This window comes from Neophocaena asiaeorientalis, unplaced genomic scaffold (genome assembly GCF_003031525.2).
Source record: "Neophocaena asiaeorientalis asiaeorientalis breed wild unplaced genomic scaffold, Neophocaena_asiaeorientalis_V1.1 scaffold43, whole genome shotgun sequence".
In the NCBI taxonomy this organism is placed as follows: domain Eukaryota; kingdom Metazoa; phylum Chordata; class Mammalia; order Artiodactyla; family Phocoenidae; genus Neophocaena; species Neophocaena asiaeorientalis.
This window is the reverse complement of record NW_020173674.1, coordinates 11,111,042-11,131,900: the sequence shown is the minus strand read 5'-3', so window position 1 is coordinate 11,131,900 and position 20,859 is coordinate 11,111,042. Positions and strand designations below refer to the sequence as shown.

The window sequence follows — 20,859 nt, the reverse complement described above, 5'->3', positions numbered from 1 at the left end:
TAATATTTGGACACTTTATGGATGTGGGTTTTATAAGTGTGGTTATAGTTTTGTAGGATAAATTCCTAGTAGTTGAAATGAACATGAAAAGGTATATGTACTTATAATTTTGATAGATGTTGCCAGATTGTCCTTTATAGAAAGGTTTTGCTGGTGTTCACACTGTTATCTCTGTTAAGAGTTCCTATTTTCCTACAGCCTTGCCAATACAAACATTTGGATCATTGCCAATACGCTAGGGGAACAATACTACAGCAATATGATTTTCAGTTGAGTCTCTCTTGTTATGAGTGGATTGAGCTTTGTTGTCATTGTTTTTGTTTGTTCATATATCTGAAAACCATATGTTTTTACTGAGTTGCCATTTTTCTGTTGGGCTGTTAGACTTTGCTTATAGAGGAATTTGCCATGCAGAAAACTTTATATAGTCAGATGTATCAGTCTTAAGACCTAAATTCTGTGCTATTCTTAGAAAGGACTACCATTCTGAGATTATTAAAAGGATCTTCCATGGTCAATATAGGCTCACTTTTAATATACTAAGTAAAATTATTGAATAGAATCAAGGGAAGGCATTCCTACCATGGAATTCCTCTTTATGGAATTCCTCTTCAGTACTTAACTTGAAGCATTGTTAGATTATTAAATCATCTAGACGTGTGCTTCTTTCTTATAGTAGATCTGGTCATCTTTTTGGGACCACTCAATTTAGTTTTATCAAATTTTACTCTCATCTTGTTGTTTCTATTATATCAGTAAAATTCTGAGGTTCCCCCCTGCCCCGGGGAGGGGAGAAAAAAAACCATTTATCATCTTTCCATTGACTATATTTATAAGAGTAGATATACAGAGATTGTTATTGGTTAACTATAAACTTTAAAAGAATGATGTATGTTTTCATTTAGATCCCAAGGAAGAGAAAGAGGAAGAAGGTTCTACCGTCCCTCAGGAAGTTTCCGTTGCTGCAACTAAGCCTAGCCGGGGCTGGCGTAGCAGTAGCAGGACATCTGCCTCTCGGCATCGTGACACAGAGAACACCCGAAGCTCTAGGTCCAAGACTGGTTCATTGCAACTCATCTGCAAGTCAGAACCAAATACAGATCAGCTTGATTATGGTACAGTGAATATAGAGTATGGTTATTTAATAACCAGTTGCCTGTTGATTTTAAACATAATGTTGAACATTTACCAGAACAGCTTAACTTTCAGGGGTAAGTGTGGTGTTATAGGAAGGATTCCTTTTTGACATTTTGCAGATAATTCTCCTTTTGTATGATTACCCTAGGCAGTAATTAGGTTTGAGTCTCTTGGCTGCAGAGAGAAAATACCTATACCTACATAGATAAAGTTTTGTTTTGGACTTTTTCTAGGTGCTGCAGAAGAGCATCAGTCTCCAGGTGGCATTAGGTAAGAAACTTTTCATATTTCATATCTAAGCCCTTGGGGATGTAGAACACAGTCAGTCATATCACATGGCTCAAGTTGTTTTCTACTTGAAATAATTGTCAATTGTTTTTTAACTCTTAGTGTCACTGAGCCATCATTGCCTTGCCTTCATTTAATGAAGTGATAGCATGTCTAGGATTTATGTATTTTTTGTTTCAATTATTATTCTTTAGGATAAGCAGCTAGATTGCAGTCCAACTACACCATAAGCATGAAAATCCTAGATAACTTACTGTAAACCTTCAGCTACCTGTAAATAAGTTACTGAATAAAATCAAGTCAGATATAATTCATACAGCTGGAATTTCTAACCTCTGCTTCTTTTTAGCAGTGATGAGGAGGAAGAGGAGGAAGACGAGATGTTGATCAGTGAAGAAGAAATACCATTCAAAGATGATCCAAGGGATGAGACCTACAAACCCCACTTAGAAAGGTATGTCTCAATCTGTCAGTGAAAAATAAGTTAGGAAAGCATTGTTGCATGCTTTTATTTCACCTTGTTGCCAAACTAATGGATATGGACTTAATTTTAAATAACTAATTATGCACTTGTTTTGCGAATCTAACATTATCTTATTACTCCCTCATACAGCCCTCTCTTCCATTTATAGAACTTTGTTTTGATCATATTCAGATTATTATGATGTCTGCCTGTTTTATCTTAAGGTATCATGAATTGCTTGAATACTTAGAATTTTTTGCTTTTGTTTCTCTTTACAGCTATAGTGAGATTTGATTCTAAGGCATTGTTAGCTTGTGGAGGGGGCGGGTTGTCTCATAGGCTCTAAATATATGTATGATGTACATATGAGGAATAGCTGGCTGGAAACCACATTTCATGGACTGAGGAGCATAATTTTATTTTAATTTTTTTAATTTTGCATTTATTCATTTTATATATTATGAACATATTCTCTTTTTAAAATTTATTTTATTTATTTATTTTTGGTTGCCTTGGGTCTTCATTGCTGTGTGTGGGCTTTCTCTAGTTGTGGCGAGCGGGCTTTCTCTAGTTGTGGCGAGCAGGGGCTACTCTTCGTTACGGTGCACGGGCTTCTCATTGCGGTGGCTTCTCTTGTTGCGGAGCATGGGCTGTAGGCGTGTGGGCTTCAGTAGTTGCAGCGCGCGGGCTTAGTTGCTCCGCAGCATGTGGGATCTTCCCAGACCAGAATTGGCAGGCGATTCTTAACCACTGCGCCACCAGGGAAGCCTGAGGAGCATAATTTTATAATAAATCATTGATCACTCCTGGCTTTACCCTTTTGTCACAGTTGTCCTTGAAAGGATCCTTTGCTGGATACCAGTATTGAAATGTATTTGTATTTTCAGGGAAACCCCAAAGCCACGGAGAAAATCAGGGAAGGTGAAAGAAGAGAAAGAGAAGAAAGAAATAAAAGTGGAAGTAGAGGTAGAGGTGAAAGAAGAAGAGAATGAAATTAGAGAAGATGAGGAGCCTCCTAGGAAGTGAGTAGGCAGTTCCTACTAAAAATGGAAATTTAACAGATTTTTAAGCCACTAGTGGAAAAAGGGTAGGAGTGTGAGGAATGATATTGACATATACATATTGCTGTCTCAAGCAGCTGACAATTTCATTGGAAAGACTCTGCTCAAAAGCTTCAAAAGTTTAATTCAAAGCAATACTTAAGAGACGTTCAGTTGAGTGGGTAGGACAATAATAGCTCTAGGGATGCCGAGGAGGTAGAGGTAGCAAGAAGAGTATGGCAAATATGGATCCTCAGAAGAGGGGCAAATAAAGCAAATGATGTAATAACCTTGATCAGGTGAAAACTTTTGGCTAGCAATTATTTCCTGTTGCAGAAATAGCTTTTTTTTAAGTGTCTAGGCTTTTGTCTCTATTGCAAGGAGAGTCTAGTTTATGTTCTTAGGGTTTTTAGATAATAGACTTGTTTATTCTACTTTTTAAATTGATTAAATATAAGTGATAGACTTCTCACTGAAACAAGTCTTCAAGTAGTAACCTTGAGGTTTAGCCAAATCTTCCATAGAAATGTGTAGTTTATGAAAGGTATATATTTTAACTTGTGGTGCAGACTTATTTGTAAGTGAAATTGCTTCAGAGTGAAATCTTTGTTTGGTTTGCCAGATATGTCTTTGGCTTTATGTATTCTGGGTTATCCTTTGTTTCTGCCACCTGCTCTTTGGTCTTGAGGGTATGTCCTCAGCTCTCCTTTACTATATAAGCTTCAATCTGGAATTTGTGGACAGTTACTCTGCTCTTTAATTATAGGAGAGGAAGAAGGCGAAAAGATGACAAAAGTCCACGATTACCCAAAAGGAGGTGAGTAATTTATACTCCTGCTGTGTTGTGCCTTCTTTCTGGTGGTGGGCACTTCACTCACATGTTCAGCCCTCATAATTATCCTGTGGGAATGGCTAGTTAAAAATTTCACAAAAGCAACTTCATTAGTGTCCTTGATGCAGAGTTACTATGTTTTTATTTCCATTGCAGGATCTTAAAGTTTCTAAAAATTTTAACACTTCTTTGCCTTTTGGGGAGTTACTAGTTTGTTTTGTGCTCTTTTTTAAAAACTCTAAACATTTGGCAATTTCTGGTTACTTCTAACATAAATTCTGTGCAGGCTATAAACGTAGAGATTTTAATTCTTCATACTGTAAAATACCTATTCCCTATAGTGCAGTTTGGCCACTGTGCAGACTGCCTCTTTTCTGTTGCTAACTTTTCTCCTACATATTGCTAATAGAAAAAAGCCTCCAATCCAGTATGTCCGTTGTGAGATGGAAGGATGTGGAACTGTTCTTGCTCACCCTCGCTATTTGCAGGTCAGTGAAGTTGTTAAATAAGGTAGCCTTGCAGGTTACGTTCCATTTCTAGTTCTAATACTTCATGAGAGTTTACAATTTGTGGACTTGTGTAGGCTTTATCATTAAATGTGTAATGTCAAGGAAAATCTTTTTGTAAACATCAAATTACTTCAGTTGAGTTTCTGTTGTTGTTTTTAAGTGATTTAGAACCTGAGCTTAAATATTTCCTTGGGATCTTGGAATATTCCAGTGTTCATGGTGTAAATACTCCTGATACAAGAAATGATTGCATAACAACACACCAAGACACAGTGGAACAGATTTTATTTTAATGTGTATTTTTAAAGAATAAAATTAGCAACTAAAACCAATGACTTTTTGAATCCTATTTAGAATAAATTATAAAATTTTTAGTTTTTAGGTTTTTTTTTAAGTGAGCAGGGTTTTTAAAAATAATTTTATATAAATTGCTGTGCATTCTGTATGTTTTTAAAAATTTATTTTTTATTTTTATTTATTTTTGGCTGCTTTGGGTCTTTGTTGCTGCGTGTGAGTTTTCTCTAGTTGTGGTGAGCAGGGGCTACTCTTTGTTGCGGTGCGCGGGCTTCTCATGGCGGTGGCTTCTCTTGTTGCGGTGCACGGGCTCTAGGCGTGCGGGCTTCAGTAGTTGTGGTGCATGGGCTTAGTTGCTCCACGGCATGTGGGATCTTCCCGGACCAGAACTCGAACCCGTGTCCCCTGCATTGGCAGGCGGATTCTTAACCACCGCGCCACCAGGGAAGTCCCAGATTTTTTTTAATGAGTAAAGATACAGCTTGTATTTAGGTCTGGCAGAAAACATGAAGGTGAAATAATAATTACTAAAGTTTAAGAAGTGTTTGATCTTTATTTAGCAGCAAGTATAACATAGACTAAGGCCTTACTTTCTGATTCTGGTTCTACTATAATAATGATAGCTACGCTTCTTTTGTCATGTACTGTTTGCTGCACTAAGCACCGTACAATATATGATCTCTGTATTCCCACAACAACACTACAACAGTTATCATTACCTCCATATAATACTTCCATCTGGAAGTATTATATTCTAAGATCATGCCACTAATGAACGACAGACCTAGACTGGAATCACCATCTATCTGTTTCTGTAGCCTGTGTTCATAATCATTTTATTATACTGCTTCCTGTTCATATACAGAGTATTTGGTTTTCCTTCAGCACTTTTGACTTAGCAAAGGAATGAGCTAAGTAAGCTAAGCTTTCTGGAATCCTTATTTTTTATCCCCCTTCACTTTCTTTTACTGTTTTAGCACCACATTAAATATCAGCATTTGCTGAAGAAGAAATACGTATGTCCCCATCCCTCCTGTGGGCGACTCTTCAGGCTCCAGAAGCAACTTCTACGACATGCCAAACATCATACAGGTATTTCTTAAATAAAATGTTTATCAGGTAGCTAAATTCACTGATTCAACATCACCACGTTTGTTTTACAGCTAAGAAACCAGAGGCTGAGCAACATTAGGTAACTTGCCTGTGGTCACACAGCTAGTTTTAGCAGAACCGGGGTTTTCTAATTCTGTCTCAGGTAAATAGATACTCGTAGTAACTACCTGGACTGAAAATGAGGAGTATGTGGAGAAAGCTGAAACGGGAAGGAGGGCTGCTCATCGTTCATGTTACCTACTGAGGAGCTCTCGACTTCTGCTCCTATTGGAATCGTAAAGGCTAGCTACTAAGTTCACATGTAACCTCCTGTTGGAGGAGGAGCTATTGACTCAAAAAGAGAAACTGAATGTCTTTGTAATTCATGTTATAGAATGGATTCAGACATCATTCATTTTTATCCACTTGACAGTCTCAGTGCAGTGTAGCTAATAGGAACAAATTAGGCTGGGTATTAGTGGTAATTGAGCATATGCCAGACACTTGATATTCTTAATAATCCTTGGAGGGTGAGACTAGGAATTCCAGTAGCAGAGATTTCATGTCTCTTGCACAAGGTCATATGGTCAGTGTCATATATATACCCTTTCTATCATTTACTGAATGTGTGACTTAGGAACGTTACTTAATTTCTTCTCACTTTTCCTCATTTGTAAAATAAAGCTAATAATGTTACCAATAACACTGAGTTATTACAAGGATGAAATGAGATAACCTATAAAGTGCTGTTTGCTGCACAGGGCCGGGCACCTGATAGCACCGCAATTTAAACTCAGGTCTTGGTCACTCCAAAGTCTACTGTCTTTGCATTACACTATGTTTCTTCAGAGAGTGTGCTGTCTCCACTGTTTCTTGATAGAAGCTGCCATTTCTCCACTCCTTCTCCCTGTTACACTGTTTTATTCTATAGAAAAGTAATTTCTGACAACCAGTTTAGACTGTTTTAGTTAAATATTACAAGCCTACTATGACAAACAGTGTTTTAGAAATTCAGTCCATTCTAGGTATTTATATTTGGTTGATACAGTTTTATGATGTCAGTGTTAGAGAGTTTTCCTTTTCCAAATTAGTGTTTACTGGCTCCCTTTGAAAATACAATTTATTTAAGCAAGTAGAATGCCCCACATGGGTTTGTCATGTGACTGTGGAGCTGGAAAAGTGGACAAGACCTGAGAGATACTAAGAAATTGTCCCTGAGTTAGAAGTATGCATTTTTAGACCCTACCACTCATCATGTAGAACATAGACCAGACTTGAGCTCCATTAAGAGATGGAGAATCTCAGGCCTTGCCTTAGACCAGTTGAATCAGCGTCTGCATCTAATAAGATCCCCAGGTGAGTCCTCAGTACATTCGACTTTGAGAAGAGCTTGACTCTTCTCCCACACTTGGTTTTAGAACTGTTTGGGATAGAATGTAAGATGAAATTGGATGCTGTTTGCCTTTTGACTTATCCTTGTGTTTTTACTGTGACTATTTCTAGTAATTTTTAAGTGAAAGGCATAGAAAATGGGTAGTGGCCATTTATTCAACAAATGTATGTTGAGCATCTGTTTGTCCACTTTCTCCCCAACCAGTTGATAAGAAATTAAGTCCAGTGTTCCTTTGCCCCATAGAATTTTTGAGAGAAGTTTAACTTGTTTATCTTGGGTAACTTTTAAAAAAAATCTGAAATAGAAGATATGAGTAGCACTTTATATTTGGGTCACTTTTCTGTAGGGAATGCTAACTTCTTTTGTTGTTGTTGAACGCTAGATTCTTTATATGTAAGCATTCAGCTTTCACAGTGTGTGAAAAAAGCTGTTTTAAGAATAAAAGCTGTGTAAAATGTAGTTGTTTACTTGCTAACCAATTTATGCAACGTCTGGATTACTGGAAAAATTGAGATTAGGGTTCCAGTTCTCATATTTCTGTCTAGCTGTGTTTTTTATTTTTGTTTTTTAAAATAGGTTCGTATGCTACTGAATGAATGGACTAAGAAGAGATAAAAATGATATTATTATAAGTTTTGTTTATCCAAAGTGCTTATATATTAAAAACAGTATTGCTTGTCCTCTAAATTCACCTGCCTGATCATCTGCTTACTTGTTGTAAGCTAGGAAAAAATACTTAAGACGGATTCTAAATGGAACACTAAATAACCACATTATTTTTCTTCTTAGATCAACGAGATTATATCTGTGAATACTGTGCTCGAGCCTTCAAGAGTTCCCACAATCTGGCAGTGCACCGGATGATTCACACTGGCGAGAAGCCATTACAGTGAGTACTTGTTTACTGGTGAACATCTGGGGTCTCAGTGCATATACCCCACTTGAGGGTTAGACCCTTTACAGACATTTCACCCGGCACTGCTATTTTACTTCTACCAAATTAAAGAGTGGGTATTGGGCTTCCCTGGTAGCGCAGTGGTTGAGAGGCCGCCTGCCGATGCAGGGGACACGGATTTGTGTCCCAGTCCCGGAAGATCCCACGTGCCGCGGAGCGGCTGGGCCCGTGAGCCATGGCTGCTGAGCCTGCACGTCCGGAGCCTGTGCTCCGCAACGGGAGAGGCCACAACAGTGAGAGGCCCGCGTACCGCAAAAAAAAAAAAAGAGTGGGTATCGATTAGGGGAGCTACTTAGTCATGTTTTTCTTTTGTTTTCCTCTTTTTCAAACAAACAGAAAGGGGAAAAAATCAGATTAGTTTTCTATCTATTAACTTTTCCTAATCTTTCACAAGAAGTATATATTACTGACTATTGCTTATAAATGTAACCTCTAAACTCTCACCCTGACACTAAATGAGAGGTCTCTTTATTTCTCTATTTGATCAGCTATTTCGTTTTTCACTCTCCTTAGATGCGAGATCTGTGGATTCACTTGTCGGCAAAAGGCATCCCTTAATTGGCACATGAAGAAGCACGATGCAGACTCCTTCTACCAGTTTTCTTGCAATATCTGTGGCAAAAAATTTGAGAAGAAGGACAGCGTAGTGGCACACAAAGCAAAAAGCCACCCTGAGGTGCTGATTGCCGAAGCTCTGGCTGCCAATGCAGGCGCCCTCATCACCAGCACAGATATCTTGGGCACTAATCCAGAGTCCCTGACACAACCTGCAGACGGTCAGGGTCTCCCTCTTCTTCCTGAGCCCTTGGGAAACTCCACCTCTGGAGAGTGCCTTCTGCTAGAAGCTGAAGGGATGTCAAAGTCATATTGTAGTGGGACAGAACGGGTGAGCCTGATGGCTGATGGGAAGATCTTTGTGGGAAGTGGCAGCAGTGGGGGCACTGAAGGGCTGGTCATGAACTCGGATATACTCGGTGCTACCACAGAGGTTCTGATTGAAGATTCAGACTCCACTGGACCTTAGAGGAAGGGAAGACTTTGGGCACTGGGACAGCTAAGACTTTGTATTTAAAAGACAAAAAGGACAAAAAAAAAAAAAATTTAAAGCATTTAAAATCTAGTAAAATAACTGAAGGGCCTGCTCTTTCCATTGTGGATCACAGCACACATGTGCACACACGCGCACACACACACACGCGCACACACACACATCCCCTCTTCTCCCTCTGTTGTCCCCTTTATAAAATTGATGTTGCCTTTACCAGAAAGCTAGACAAAGAAAAAGCAGCAGCAGCTCTTAAAGTAACGGTTATTCTTATACTCAGTTCCAGCCAGGCAGACTTCCTGCTCATCAGCAGATCCCCCTTTTCAGCCTGTAACTCTGATGTGCTCTGGATCAGCTTTTAACTCTTAATAATATATTAATATTCTCTAAACCCCTTCTCCTCCTTTACTGCTTCCCTATGGTTCTGGCTTCTATCTGCAGCACATTTATCTTCAAAGTATCATATACTTCTAATCTCTGGAGGCTGGCAGCTTGACTTGGCACTTTAGGGCCCCTTAGCAGGGTGAGCTGTTAAAACAGCACACATCTCTCACCCCCTTTCCCTCTATTCCCCCTGGGTTTAGGAAAGGAAGGATACATGGGGACCACCTCCTGCCTCTTCACCTCACCACCTTCCTCAGTCCCCCTCCCAACACCTCCATAAGGTTCTCAGTGGTGCTCACTTGCTTTGCAAGCAGGCTCCTAACAGGGAGGGAGCTACTGTCTACATGGTCTCTCTGACCATAAGACAGGGTTCTATATCAGTGAGAAAAGTCCCAGACTAGTGGCAGAAATTTGCACTTTGAACATGTGTGTTTTTGTGTTGTGGAACCTGAGATTCCTTATTTATTAACAAAGTCTGATTTCTCTTTTTTTTTTTTTTTTTTTTTTTTTTTTTTTTTTTTTTTGTCTTTGTTGCTATATTTTGTGGGGCTGGGAGAGATTAGATTATTCTGACATGGGGTCCTTTGCATAAGAGGTACTTGTAGAAGGCAAGATATAGGGTTGAAGAAGCACAGCCAGCCTCTAAAATCATAGCTCTCTAGTGGCCTTTAAAGAAAGCTGGTCCTCAGCACTCACAAAATCACTACAGTAGCCTAGTGCTTTTCCGGAAACCTCTTTAGGGAAGGATGTTAGGTTTGTGGTAATTAGTGGTCTGAGTTTTTAGAGCATCGAGATTGAGGAATTTTGAGGGGGTCAGGAAGGTTGTTCAGGGTCTGAATTATAGATAAAAGGTTTTCTCTTGTGAATTTGTTGATTTTCTTTTTTGTCCCCATCATTTCTTTATACAGACCTCCCTGTTATCCCAGCTCTGGCCCCTTGCTTGCTTTGGCTTTGGCTTTGGCTTTGGCTTTGGCTTTTGCTTTGCTTTGCTTTATCATTGGTTGATTCCAGCTCCCAATTAGTGAAGGACACTGCCATCAGTGAAGGAATAGTCTGAGTCATACAGTTGTAAGTAAAAGAAAATTGCTCTGTTTTGTTTCCCTTTTAATAACATTTCAGAAGAAGAAAGCCTTCAACAAAGTTAATCTGTATAATGCTTTGGTTTTCACCTGAAATTGTAGGAATTATCATTTCCCTCGAGGTAGGGATTTTCATGGGGTGGATTACTTACTGTCCATGGGAAGGACAGTTTTGTACAGCTTCATAACTTCCAGAAGACCAAAAACATATTTTGGCCCATTTTTAGAGAATTAGAAGGGCAGTCTCTCCTACGTACCTCAGAAACTGGAATTAAAGGCTTGCCCTATTCATTCTTTGTCAGAAATGTATGATGGCTGTTGGAAAGAATGAAGTTTTGCTGAGAACAAAATAAGGAACAGCTTGTTTTTCATAAACACTAAAACTACAAAGTTTATCAGTTTTCTCTCTTGATTTTTTTTTTTTCCCTAAAAAGAAGGGTAACAAAACGTCATCTCTGAAAGAGGCTTACTTTACACCCACCTAGTGTCAGTGGTTGGGATGCCAGGGAATAGGGAGTGAAACACCTCCAGTGAGCAGTCTTAAATGTACTGTTGTTTCTTTTCAGTGTTGCAGATTTGCCATCCCCTTCAGTGTGAGGGTAGAAAATGGAATAAGGTTAGAAGGGATATAGAGTATGCTTTCCTGCCCACAGTAAGGATTTGGAGATGACTTTGGTATGTTGAGTAAATTTGAAAATATTATAAGATTGACTGGATGGATCTAAAACAAAGTTGTTCCACTCCCGTATTAAGTCCATTTTGTACTGTTTCACTAGCTAGCATCTATACCCCACTTTACTTTTTGTCTTCGTCACATTTATCTTATCCTTTGTCTCCATAAATTACATTTGCAGTTGTTAGCCATCAGATGTTTTAGCCACCTACACAAAAGCAAACTGCATTTAAAAAAAAAAAAAACTTTATGAGATAGAGGGAAAATATATTCTTCCCTGTATCACACTCCTCCCCACCAAAAGCAGCTAGTTAGTTCTCAGAAACTTTCTCCGTTTTTTACTCATCTTCATTTGCCTATAATTTGCTTCAATAAATTATTACAGCAGTTTGCGATACATTTTAAAATATTTTTCACAGACTTAAGATTTTTTCCTTTTGAGAAAAGGGGTGCTAGCAAAGTAAAGAGTTGGTTAAAGTAAACTATCTTATACTAGATTCTTTTCCCTTTTCCATTCTGCTCCTCGTACGTTTACTTCATTGTCCTTCTAAGGAACTCTTAATCTTAAAATTCTACATTTCCTACTCTTTTTTTTTTTTTTTTTTTTGCGATACGCAGCCCTCTCACTGTTGTGGCCTCTCCCGTTGCGGAGCACAGGCTCCGGACGCGCAGGCTCGGCGGCCATGGCTCACGGGCCCAGCCGCTCCGCGGCAAGCGGGATCCTCCTGGACCGGGGCACGAACCCGTGTCCCCTGCATCGGCAGGCGGACTCTCAACCACTGCGCCACCAGGGAACCCCAACATTTCCTACTGTTAATCAAATTCTGCTACCTTTTTAATAACTCTTCCCACAGCATATTCTCCATCTTGAATTAGCAATTCTAAATTCTGAAAATGTACTTAATACAAATATTATTTCTACAAGATATAGAAATACATCTTGTAGAAATACATCTTTCCCCTTGTTTGTGGTTGCCCAGGGTTATTTTGTAAAATTGAGACTTAATATGCTTCAGAGAATTTAGATAAACACTGGCCAAGATTACTGGGAGTAAAAATAGATACACTGAGGTATGGAAAAGCATTCACATAGAGCACTTGAACTTCCTTAGAACCTGTTTGGAGAAAAAACTATAAAGAGTGTACTAAACCTAGCTAAGGTTATTACAGTCTGGCTGTTTGAAGCACCATTTTTCCCTCCTGTCTTTTTCCCACTTTCCAGTCTACTCAAGAAAACTGAAAAATTGTAATGAATCAGTTTAAAATATTTTATTTCCTAGAAGCCTTTTTTGCCTGTTGTAATATGCAGGACCCTTCTCCTTTGGTGGGAGAGACAGGTAGTTACCTGAATCTAGGTTGAAAAGGTTATGTAAAAAGAAATTATAATAAAAGGGATACTCTGCTTTTCAAATCCTTGTTTTCTCTTAATCTAGGTAAGGCATATCCAAAATAAATATGTAAAGAAGAAAAATAAAAGTTGTCTTCATGGAAGCAACTGGTCTTCCTTGGTTGTACTGAGTTGCAGTTATCCTGGGGTGAAATAAGTGATGCTGCCAAATAAGAAAAACAAGTGCCCTCAGAGCAGGTTTTGTGGCGGATACTGTTGTTTGCTCTTGTTGAGAATCAGGTAGTTAACTTCTGACTTAGTTCAGTTCTTGATTTCTAATGCTGAGATGCCATATGATCCTATGATCATTTGACAAAGTTGGAAATCCTTTCCATGTTTCAAGCTTAGGAAAGGTGGATTCTTTAGTAAAGAGAACGTTAAAGAAGCTGTGGGGTTAATTTTGCTCTGATAATGACAAAACCCTGATAGCATTTAATATCAGTGCTTCTTCACAAAACTCAATGTCCATACAAAGTTTAAAAAACAAAAAAAAGTAGAATCCTCCTGCCTTCTTAAAAAGCCTACTGTGACAGCCACCCCAGCCTCATTTCTTTCTCCCCTATGTCCCTCGATGATTGCTTTTTTTTTTACGGTACGCGGGCCTCTCACCGTTGTTGGCCTCTCCCGTTGCGGTGCACAGGCTCTGGATGCGCAGGCTCAGCGGCCATGGCTCACGGGCTCAGCCGCTCCGCGGCACTTGGGATCTTCCCGGACCGGGGCACGAACCCGTGTCCCCTGCATCAGCAGGCGGACTCCCAACCACTGTGCCACCAGGGAAGCCCCCTCGATTATTGTTTATGTATGGAAATTTCCCCCCGAGAAGGCATGTGTTTCAATTTAGAGGTAATGTCCATGATACAAAATAGTGAAAACTGATTCATTTGGGGATGAAACGTGTCGCTCTTACCCAATTGGCGTCATCCTCTAACCTACAGAGTTAAATGTAGTAGAACAAGTCTCCAAGTGCTCTTAGACTCTGCCTGCGTTTCACAGTCCAGCTCATCCTCTTGTTTTGTTAAGAAGCAATGTGGTATGACTGGGATAAGGAAGAAAAAGAAAAGCGTGTTGTCACTTAAGTGAGACTGCCTCAGAAATGTTACCAAGTCAGGGTTGGGTGTTTCCTGTCCTTTGGAAGAGAACAGGCCTAAAACAGTACCTTCCTCATCCTATAGCTACAAGGAAGGCACCATGATTGAGATTACAGATGCTTCCTTAACTGATTTTTAATCAAGTGTACATTTAAATACTCAGCAAAAGGATGGGAATGAAAAAACGCTGTAGTTTTACAGGATCTATTTCATGTAAACTTTGTGTCTTGGAACGAAATATGAACTACCTAGAGAATGATATTGGAAATTCAGTGGGAGGAACAGTTATAGAATCGAAGACCTATATTTAAATTTTGAACCTAGTTATTAGATTCTGTGCACATTATTTAATTTCTTTAAGCCTCCATTTCTTATGTAAAATGAGGAAACTATCTTGTAGAATTATTCTAAAGATCAAATAAAGGCTTTAAAGCTGTTAGCAGTGTCTGGCCTGGGGTAGATGCTTAATGAATGGCAGCTATATCAATAATAATAACTTAATATTATTGAATAATGTACCAGGCCAAGAAAGAAAAGGACATGGGGAGCACAGAGAGGGTGATAGTAAAATGAACTGATTATAAGTGTGTATAAATAGATTCCATCAGGCAGGGGTGTCATGAGGATCAGTGTGATAATGACCTTGTCAAGTGCAAAAGCAAAACAATGACATGAAAACAAGTACACTAGGCCCTGAGTGGAGGAGAGAGTTGGAGGCAGACGCTGCAGGACAGAAAGCTGAGTGAAAAGGGGCCTTTGATTCCACAGGCACAGAAATCCACAGCCAGGAATTTGCTGCCACCTCTGAGTCAGGCGGGGGGGGGGGGGGCTGAATTCCATTAGTAGGGAAATGCCCAGTGGATTTAGCCCGAGAGTCACATTTCTTATTTGGACCGGTATAGACAGAAACAAACCCAGCTCACTTGTTTCCCGGGACAGTTGAGTTAGGGGATGGCTTTCACAGAGCATTCACCGCTGACCCCTCGCCGCCGGGACCTCTGTAGCCGCTCTGTCTGGCTAGCAAGGAAGATCCGTTCAGACCTGACTGCTCTTATGGAATCTTATGTAAGTTGCCTATTTTGCTGTCGTCTATTTTCACTTCATCTCTTCTGATCCAGCCCTTTACCATCATGTTCCAGCCCCGTTATCAGTTACAAAAGCCCTAATATAGTCATTTATATATTGGGCACCTGTCATTTGACATGGCCCCTTCCCTTAAGGAAAGTCATACGACCTTACTTTCTCTAGGCTATTCAGGAGACATGTTGTTCCTTGAATAAGAAAATATACATGGGGTTCTATGTAGAATTGGCTTTATGTCCTGGAGGCTGTTCCTAATTTCATTACCTGTCTGAATTCTGCCAGAATAGATGAACCATGAGGCCTCTAAGCTTGGGTTCTTCATGTACATTGTTCTGATCTTTTGAGCTTAGAAACAAAAGATGGAGTTAGGTTTATAGGATTGGGAGAAGAACAGTATAAACCAACCAGTTTCTCCTATTACATTATTAGCCACCCTGTACAATCAAAAGTGTTCCTGCATCTAAATAGAAAGGTCACCTACACTATCAAAAAAGTCTCATAGAAGAATCACTGGGGACCTGGGGAAGTGTCCGATTCTTAGGGAGCTAACCATGGAGCTCAGGTTTTCTGATAGAGGAAGATCCCCCTCGGTCTTCATCTAAGGCCTGCTGTGGAAACACTCCAGGCCCCCGTGGAGAGTTCTGAATTTAGGTTCTCTGAGAATTGGTTTATCTTCATAAAACTCCAGCAGTCAGAAATCAGATTCTTTGAAATACCAATTTTTAAAAAAATAATTGCCATTGACTCCTCTAATAAACGATTGTCCTCACCATTGACAGTGAGCAATGGAGAGGCTGTTAGAAAAATTCTACGATGCCTATATTTTAGAGCTTAGGTGTGGCCAGCGTCTTCAGGTATGTTTAAAATACTTAAACTCCAGTATGATTATAATACTCCAGTTGCCAGGAGGGAGTGTCAAGTGGGAAGGAAAAATTATTCTAGACCAGTCAGTGGGTGGTTTTCAACCTTTGGAACCTAGTGAAAGCTGCACATTCTCCCAAGAGAAATGAACAGGTAGTCAAAGCAGTATGGATAATTTCTGGGAGGATAGCTTCTTCCTAAAGTCAGTCAAGGTTCCCAAATGAAGAGTTCCTCATCTAGACTCTCTATTTTCTTTACAATTTGGATCCTTGACCAGGGAAGTGAATAAGATTTTATATGAGATTTAGAGATTAAGTGAGACTGGTGGAGTGATTACAGATGTGAAGTTTTTCTGTATCCTTGACCAGGTGAAGCACCAAGGTCTGAACGAGAACGTAAACCTGGACTCTGTGCGTGGTGTGCCAGTGGCAAGCACTGATCGGTGGAGCGAGCTCAGTGAGGCAGAGCGACTCCAAGAGAACCTCCAGGCTTACCGTACCTTCCATGTTATGTTGGCCAGAATGTTAGAAGACCAACGGGTGCATTTTACTCCAGCTGAAGATGACTTCCATCAAGCAATACATACCATTCTCCTCCAAGTCGCTGCCTTTGCTTACCAGCTGGAAGAATTAATGGTGCTCCTGGAACACAAGATCCCTTCCAGTGAGGCTGATGGGGTGCCCCTTATTGTTGGAGATGGTGGTCTCTTTGAGAAGAAGCTCTGGGGCCTAAAGGTGCTGCAAGAGCTTTCACAGTGGACAGTGAGGTCCGTCCATGACCTTCGAGTCATTTCATCTTGTCAAACTGGGATCCCAGGACGTGGGAGCCATTATACTGCTAAGGACAAGAAAATGTAGCGTCACCCCTCTTTCTCTCTTACTTGCTTTCTCCTCTAGTGGAATATGCATAGTTTTCTGAGGCCTCACTTTCCCATTCTTAGTTTTGAAAACCTTTAAAACCACAGGCATTTTCATCAGCTAGGGTTGGAGACATGGACAAAAGGGCATACAGGTTTAGTCTGGGGCGGAGGGATGTGTGAGTGAGTGTGTGTGTGTGTGTGTGTGTGTGTGTGTGTGTTGGGGCCATAAGGGAGTGGGGGCAGGGACAACATCCTTCCACCTCAGTGCTGTGATCTTTCCTACCCACTAAACCTTTACAGGCATTTAACAGCCTCCCATATACTTTTAACTTTAGTCCTGGATGACTTCTGAGAAGACTGAAATAGTGAATTAAAAATCATGGACTCTAGTCAATTCAAACTCTTGGATAATAAAAACAGTAACTAACATTTATTGAGTATCTACTATATTGAAGCAATATGTCAGGAGTTTTATGTATATCATAATTTTCACAACCCTGCTGAGGGAGGTAGTGTTATTTCCATTTGGCAGATGAGAAAACAGGCTCACAGAAATGTATAACTCGTTCAAGGTTACCCATCTAGCAAATGGCACCCTGAGTTTGAACCCAGATCTTTCTCATTCCAAAGCCTAGTGCCCTTCACTTTAAGGGCCTGATTATGAACCTCTATCACTGCACCTCTTTGCTGCAGAGGGTTGGAAAATGTATCCATGTAATCTATCCCCAGCACTGAAAAAGCAACCCCCAACTGTGTCCTGATAGTGTTAAAGGCAGTATTTGTTGCCCATATTTGGCAAAGAAGAGAGCAGTGGAGATCTTAAGATTAGTCCACCAGACTTTTGAACTTTGGAAGCTGGGAGTGTGCAGTCATACAGCTTGCTTTCAAGTATCCGCTAATGTTCTTGAGTTTGGGGTTGGGGACAGCTTACCAGGTTGCCTCACATTTATTGTAATCAGCAGTGCAGTGATACAGGCACTGTAACCCGGGCATTCACGGGCAATGGGTAGAACACCACTCAGGTTAAAAAGTCACAGAACTCCTTCACCAGACAGAGTCTCTGGACTTAGTCATGAGCAGAGGATGAGGCCCACTCTGTTCCCAGTGGGAATGCCAGTGATTCTGAAACAATACAGAGCAAAGTCTCCATACTTCAGAACAAAGGGCACAGTTCTGCATTTAATGTTCTTGAGAGAAACGGTATGAAAAGCACCAACTAGTAAATGTGGGCATTAATGTAAAAGGTCATTTACAGTCAGGCCTATGAACTCACGGTGCAAATGGGAATCCAGAAGTTCTCAGGTGTATCATTTATTTCATGCTACCAATCAATTCAAACTCAAGGTCTTGGGTGGGGGGCCCAAATCAATTTGGTTCACGTATTTGAGGCTTCTATATTCTTAAAAGGACCATGAGTCAGAGGGGGCTAGCTGCCATAGCTTGTGTCCTTTCCTACATGGGTTTATGTCCAAAACTCCATGAAGTCAATATTCTGAGAGGGCACTGGGTAAGGCACGGTGGCAATACAGGGGAGGTCCGGCCCTGCTCCCCAGGAGGCATCTGTGGAAACGGTTGTAGGCATACAGGAGATCAATACTATTGGTAGACCTGAATCGTAGGATGGGTTTAAGCGGTGTGGAGTTGAAGGAGATCAGTGAGGGCCAGAAATCGCTTCCTGGAGGAGGGAGGAGTTCAGTTGTGTCTCAGAGGTTGGCTGAGTACCAAACAAAGAGAAAAGTCATGAGGGGAGAAATAGAGAAGAGTTGCCTGGTTAGAAGAAAATGAGGCAATAATAAACATTTGGGTCCACTACCACTAGAAGTTTATCATTTTGTTTTGTTTGTAGTTTTGGTAATGGTATAAAATTTTGCAGTGAATGCATAGAGGCTTATTTCATTCGAGCTTTTCCTTGTTTGAATTGTTACTTGTGCTAAGAGCAGTATTTTGATTGGTAAAATACTTATTAATGTGAAGCGCTTAGATTTATCTGTATAGTACTTTTAGGCTTTTTTATTTAATGAAGAAAGGCGTGACTCAAATTTCTTTTTTTTTAAATAAATTTATTATATTTATTTTATTTTTGGCTGTGTTATGTCTTCGTTGCGGTGCGCGGGCTTCTCATTGCGGTGGCTTCTCTTGTCACGGAGCACGGGCTCTAGGTGCGCGGGATTCAGTGGTTGTGGCGCACGGGCTCAGTTGCTCTGCGACATGTGGGATCTTAGCCATAATAACAAAGACATAAACGTGTGGCTCTGAGTTTGTAGACTTTGCATCATGCTCCTCTAAAATGGATGAAGCAAACTGAATAAGGGACTGACAATAGGCCATATACATATAACTCTCTATATTAATAAGGTCTTAAAAGGCATAAATTTAGTTCCCATCCCCTAACTCTTATTTCATAAAGGGGATTCCTTCTATCCCACTCCCCCCAGAAAAGTCCTCTCTATGGGGAGAGATTCAGTTCTCCTGAATCTGTCAAGGAATTGTATGTATGAGAGTTGATAAATACTTCGTGCATTGATTTACGAGGATAATTTGGGAAAGACTTGCAAATTAGCACAAACTGAAAGTCCAAGCATGAAGCATGGAATAAAATTGACTTTGAGACAATCAGGTTCTGAGGGAAGTGAGAATTTTAATAAAAATGGAAAGTGTCAGGTCATAGTCCTGGAGTTGCTGTTATTTCGTGCTGCTGTGGATTAAAGCCCAATGGATGACTCACTGTTGTGACCGCTGGTCAGAGAGGGAGAGGACAAGTAAATATTTGTGGGAGACATACCTGACAAATTGTTTAGAATGACTTCTGTTTTTGAATCCTCAACTCTTCATGAAGTAGCTGAGCAACTTCTCCTATTGAGTAAAATAGAAATGCAGGACGCAGAGGGGCCTCCAGCAGAATGAGAAAGGGATTGGGGAAGAGGAAAAGGAAAAAAGAAAAAGTTTTTGGATATCACTTTGAATTGATTTATCTGTGTGTGAGTGTGTGTGTGTGTGTGTGTGTTACCAACAATGTTTAGGCCAGGGCGTTTGAAAAGGGTGGTTTGTCCTCCTGCCTCATCCTACCTCAGCTTTAAGCATCAGACCCAAGAATGAACCTTCTGAATGTTGGTACATTTAAAAAGTGAAAATGATAAAAATGTCATTGTTTCATTCAAAAGCTTCTATAGAGCTCTAAGGTCTACAGATAAAGATGGAGTAAAAATATAATTTGATCTTTTGATGAAATTGTGGGGTGTGAGATAAGAAAATCCATGTGCATGTGATCCTTTATATAATAGATTACTTTGATCGGTCTGTTTTTGGCAGATAGATGCAAGAATAAAGGATTCAGTAATGGCTAACAATAAAGATTTTGCCTCAGCAAGACCACGAGTTGCTCCTTTTATTTCTGTATCTGGATGAATAAGGGGAATTTCAAGTGATTTCAACACTGGATGAAATGTAATCCTCCCAGCCAGGGCCAGCCTCACTCAAGCGTGCTAGGGAAATCTCTATGATGCCAGGCCGCGGGCATCAACTCCCAAGGCCAGTCAGCCTCAAAAACGTAGATTCCCCTACATTTATCAGCTAGCCTGTAGACGAGAAATATTTCCTTCTATATGGTTTAATTTCGAGTATTTGAACCCTAATCAAGCCTTTGAAACAGAAGGATCCTTACTAGCCTGTTTCTAGTCAGTTTGAAGGCAGAAACTAAGTTGAGGAAAATACACAGGAGAAAATATAAAGCATGGCTAAGAGTATTTTTATCCACATGTTCAAACTCGTATGAAAGGAATACTGCATTTACTTACTATGTCAGACAGCTCTACCCTGTCTTATGTCATTTGCTCCTCTTTCACAAACAAGGGAAATGAGAATGAGTGTTAACTTGTCCACGGTCCCTCCTCTAGTATATGACAGATTTGGAGAGTTCTGGCTCCAAGGCTCATTCCACTATAGCCAGCTGCCACGGTACAGCTAGCAATCGAGATCATCTTAGACTGAAATCCATCCTCCATCTCTGTAATTCACTTCTCTTGGATAAAGCCAGCTACAGACATGTACAAAAGCACTCTCTGTCACAAACCCTATTATGTTTCCAAACTTTGGGGCAAGTCACTTTTTCTGAGCTCCCTCATTTATGAAATGGAAATGACTTCACAGGTTGTTACATGGTTTAGACAAATCTGAGAATCTGAAAATACTTGTAAATGACATACAAACATCAAGTATACTTAATACCTCAAATAGCTTGGATTAACAGAAGACTTTCGACTGAGGAGAGACTATCTTAGAAATGCCAGTTGCTTCCCAGGATCCATCTGGTCACAGCCTAGACTTCACCCTGTTTGTTGTGCCCATGGGCCTTTGGCCATTAGAGGCCGACCCAGTTTCACGCACAGCCTCCAGGAATC

At 40.2% G+C, this 20,859-nt stretch overlaps 2 protein-coding genes across 2 annotated transcripts in view; both read left to right on the top strand.

Moving 5' to 3' along the window:
- ZFP91 (ZFP91 zinc finger protein, atypical E3 ubiquitin ligase) overlaps positions 1–12,688 on the top strand; it is a 30,946-nt gene extending 18,258 nt beyond the window's left edge. The window contains exons 5-13 of the mRNA XM_024748541.1: positions 906–1,115; positions 1,371–1,407; positions 1,775–1,879; positions 2,776–2,910; positions 3,695–3,745; positions 4,170–4,248; positions 5,541–5,655; positions 7,838–7,937; positions 8,517–12,688. Coding sequence (XP_024604309.1) covers positions 906–1,115; positions 1,371–1,407; positions 1,775–1,879; positions 2,776–2,910; positions 3,695–3,745; positions 4,170–4,248; positions 5,541–5,655; positions 7,838–7,937; positions 8,517–9,027 — 1,343 coding nt within the window. The 3' untranslated portion in view covers positions 9,028–12,688. The remainder of the gene's footprint in view (positions 1–905; positions 1,116–1,370; positions 1,408–1,774; positions 1,880–2,775; positions 2,911–3,694; positions 3,746–4,169; positions 4,249–5,540; positions 5,656–7,837; positions 7,938–8,516) is intronic.
- Positions 12,689–14,177: 1,489 nt separating this feature from the next.
- On the top strand, positions 14,178–16,891 carry CNTF (ciliary neurotrophic factor). The gene is made up of 2 exons (XM_024748588.1): positions 14,178–14,724; positions 15,972–16,891. Exons 1-2 carry the CDS (start codon positions 14,611–14,613, stop codon positions 16,458–16,460), a joined length of 603 nt encoding a protein of 200 aa, XP_024604356.1. The 5' UTR covers positions 14,178–14,610; the 3' UTR covers positions 16,461–16,891.
- Positions 16,892–20,859: the final 3,968 nt, after the last annotated feature.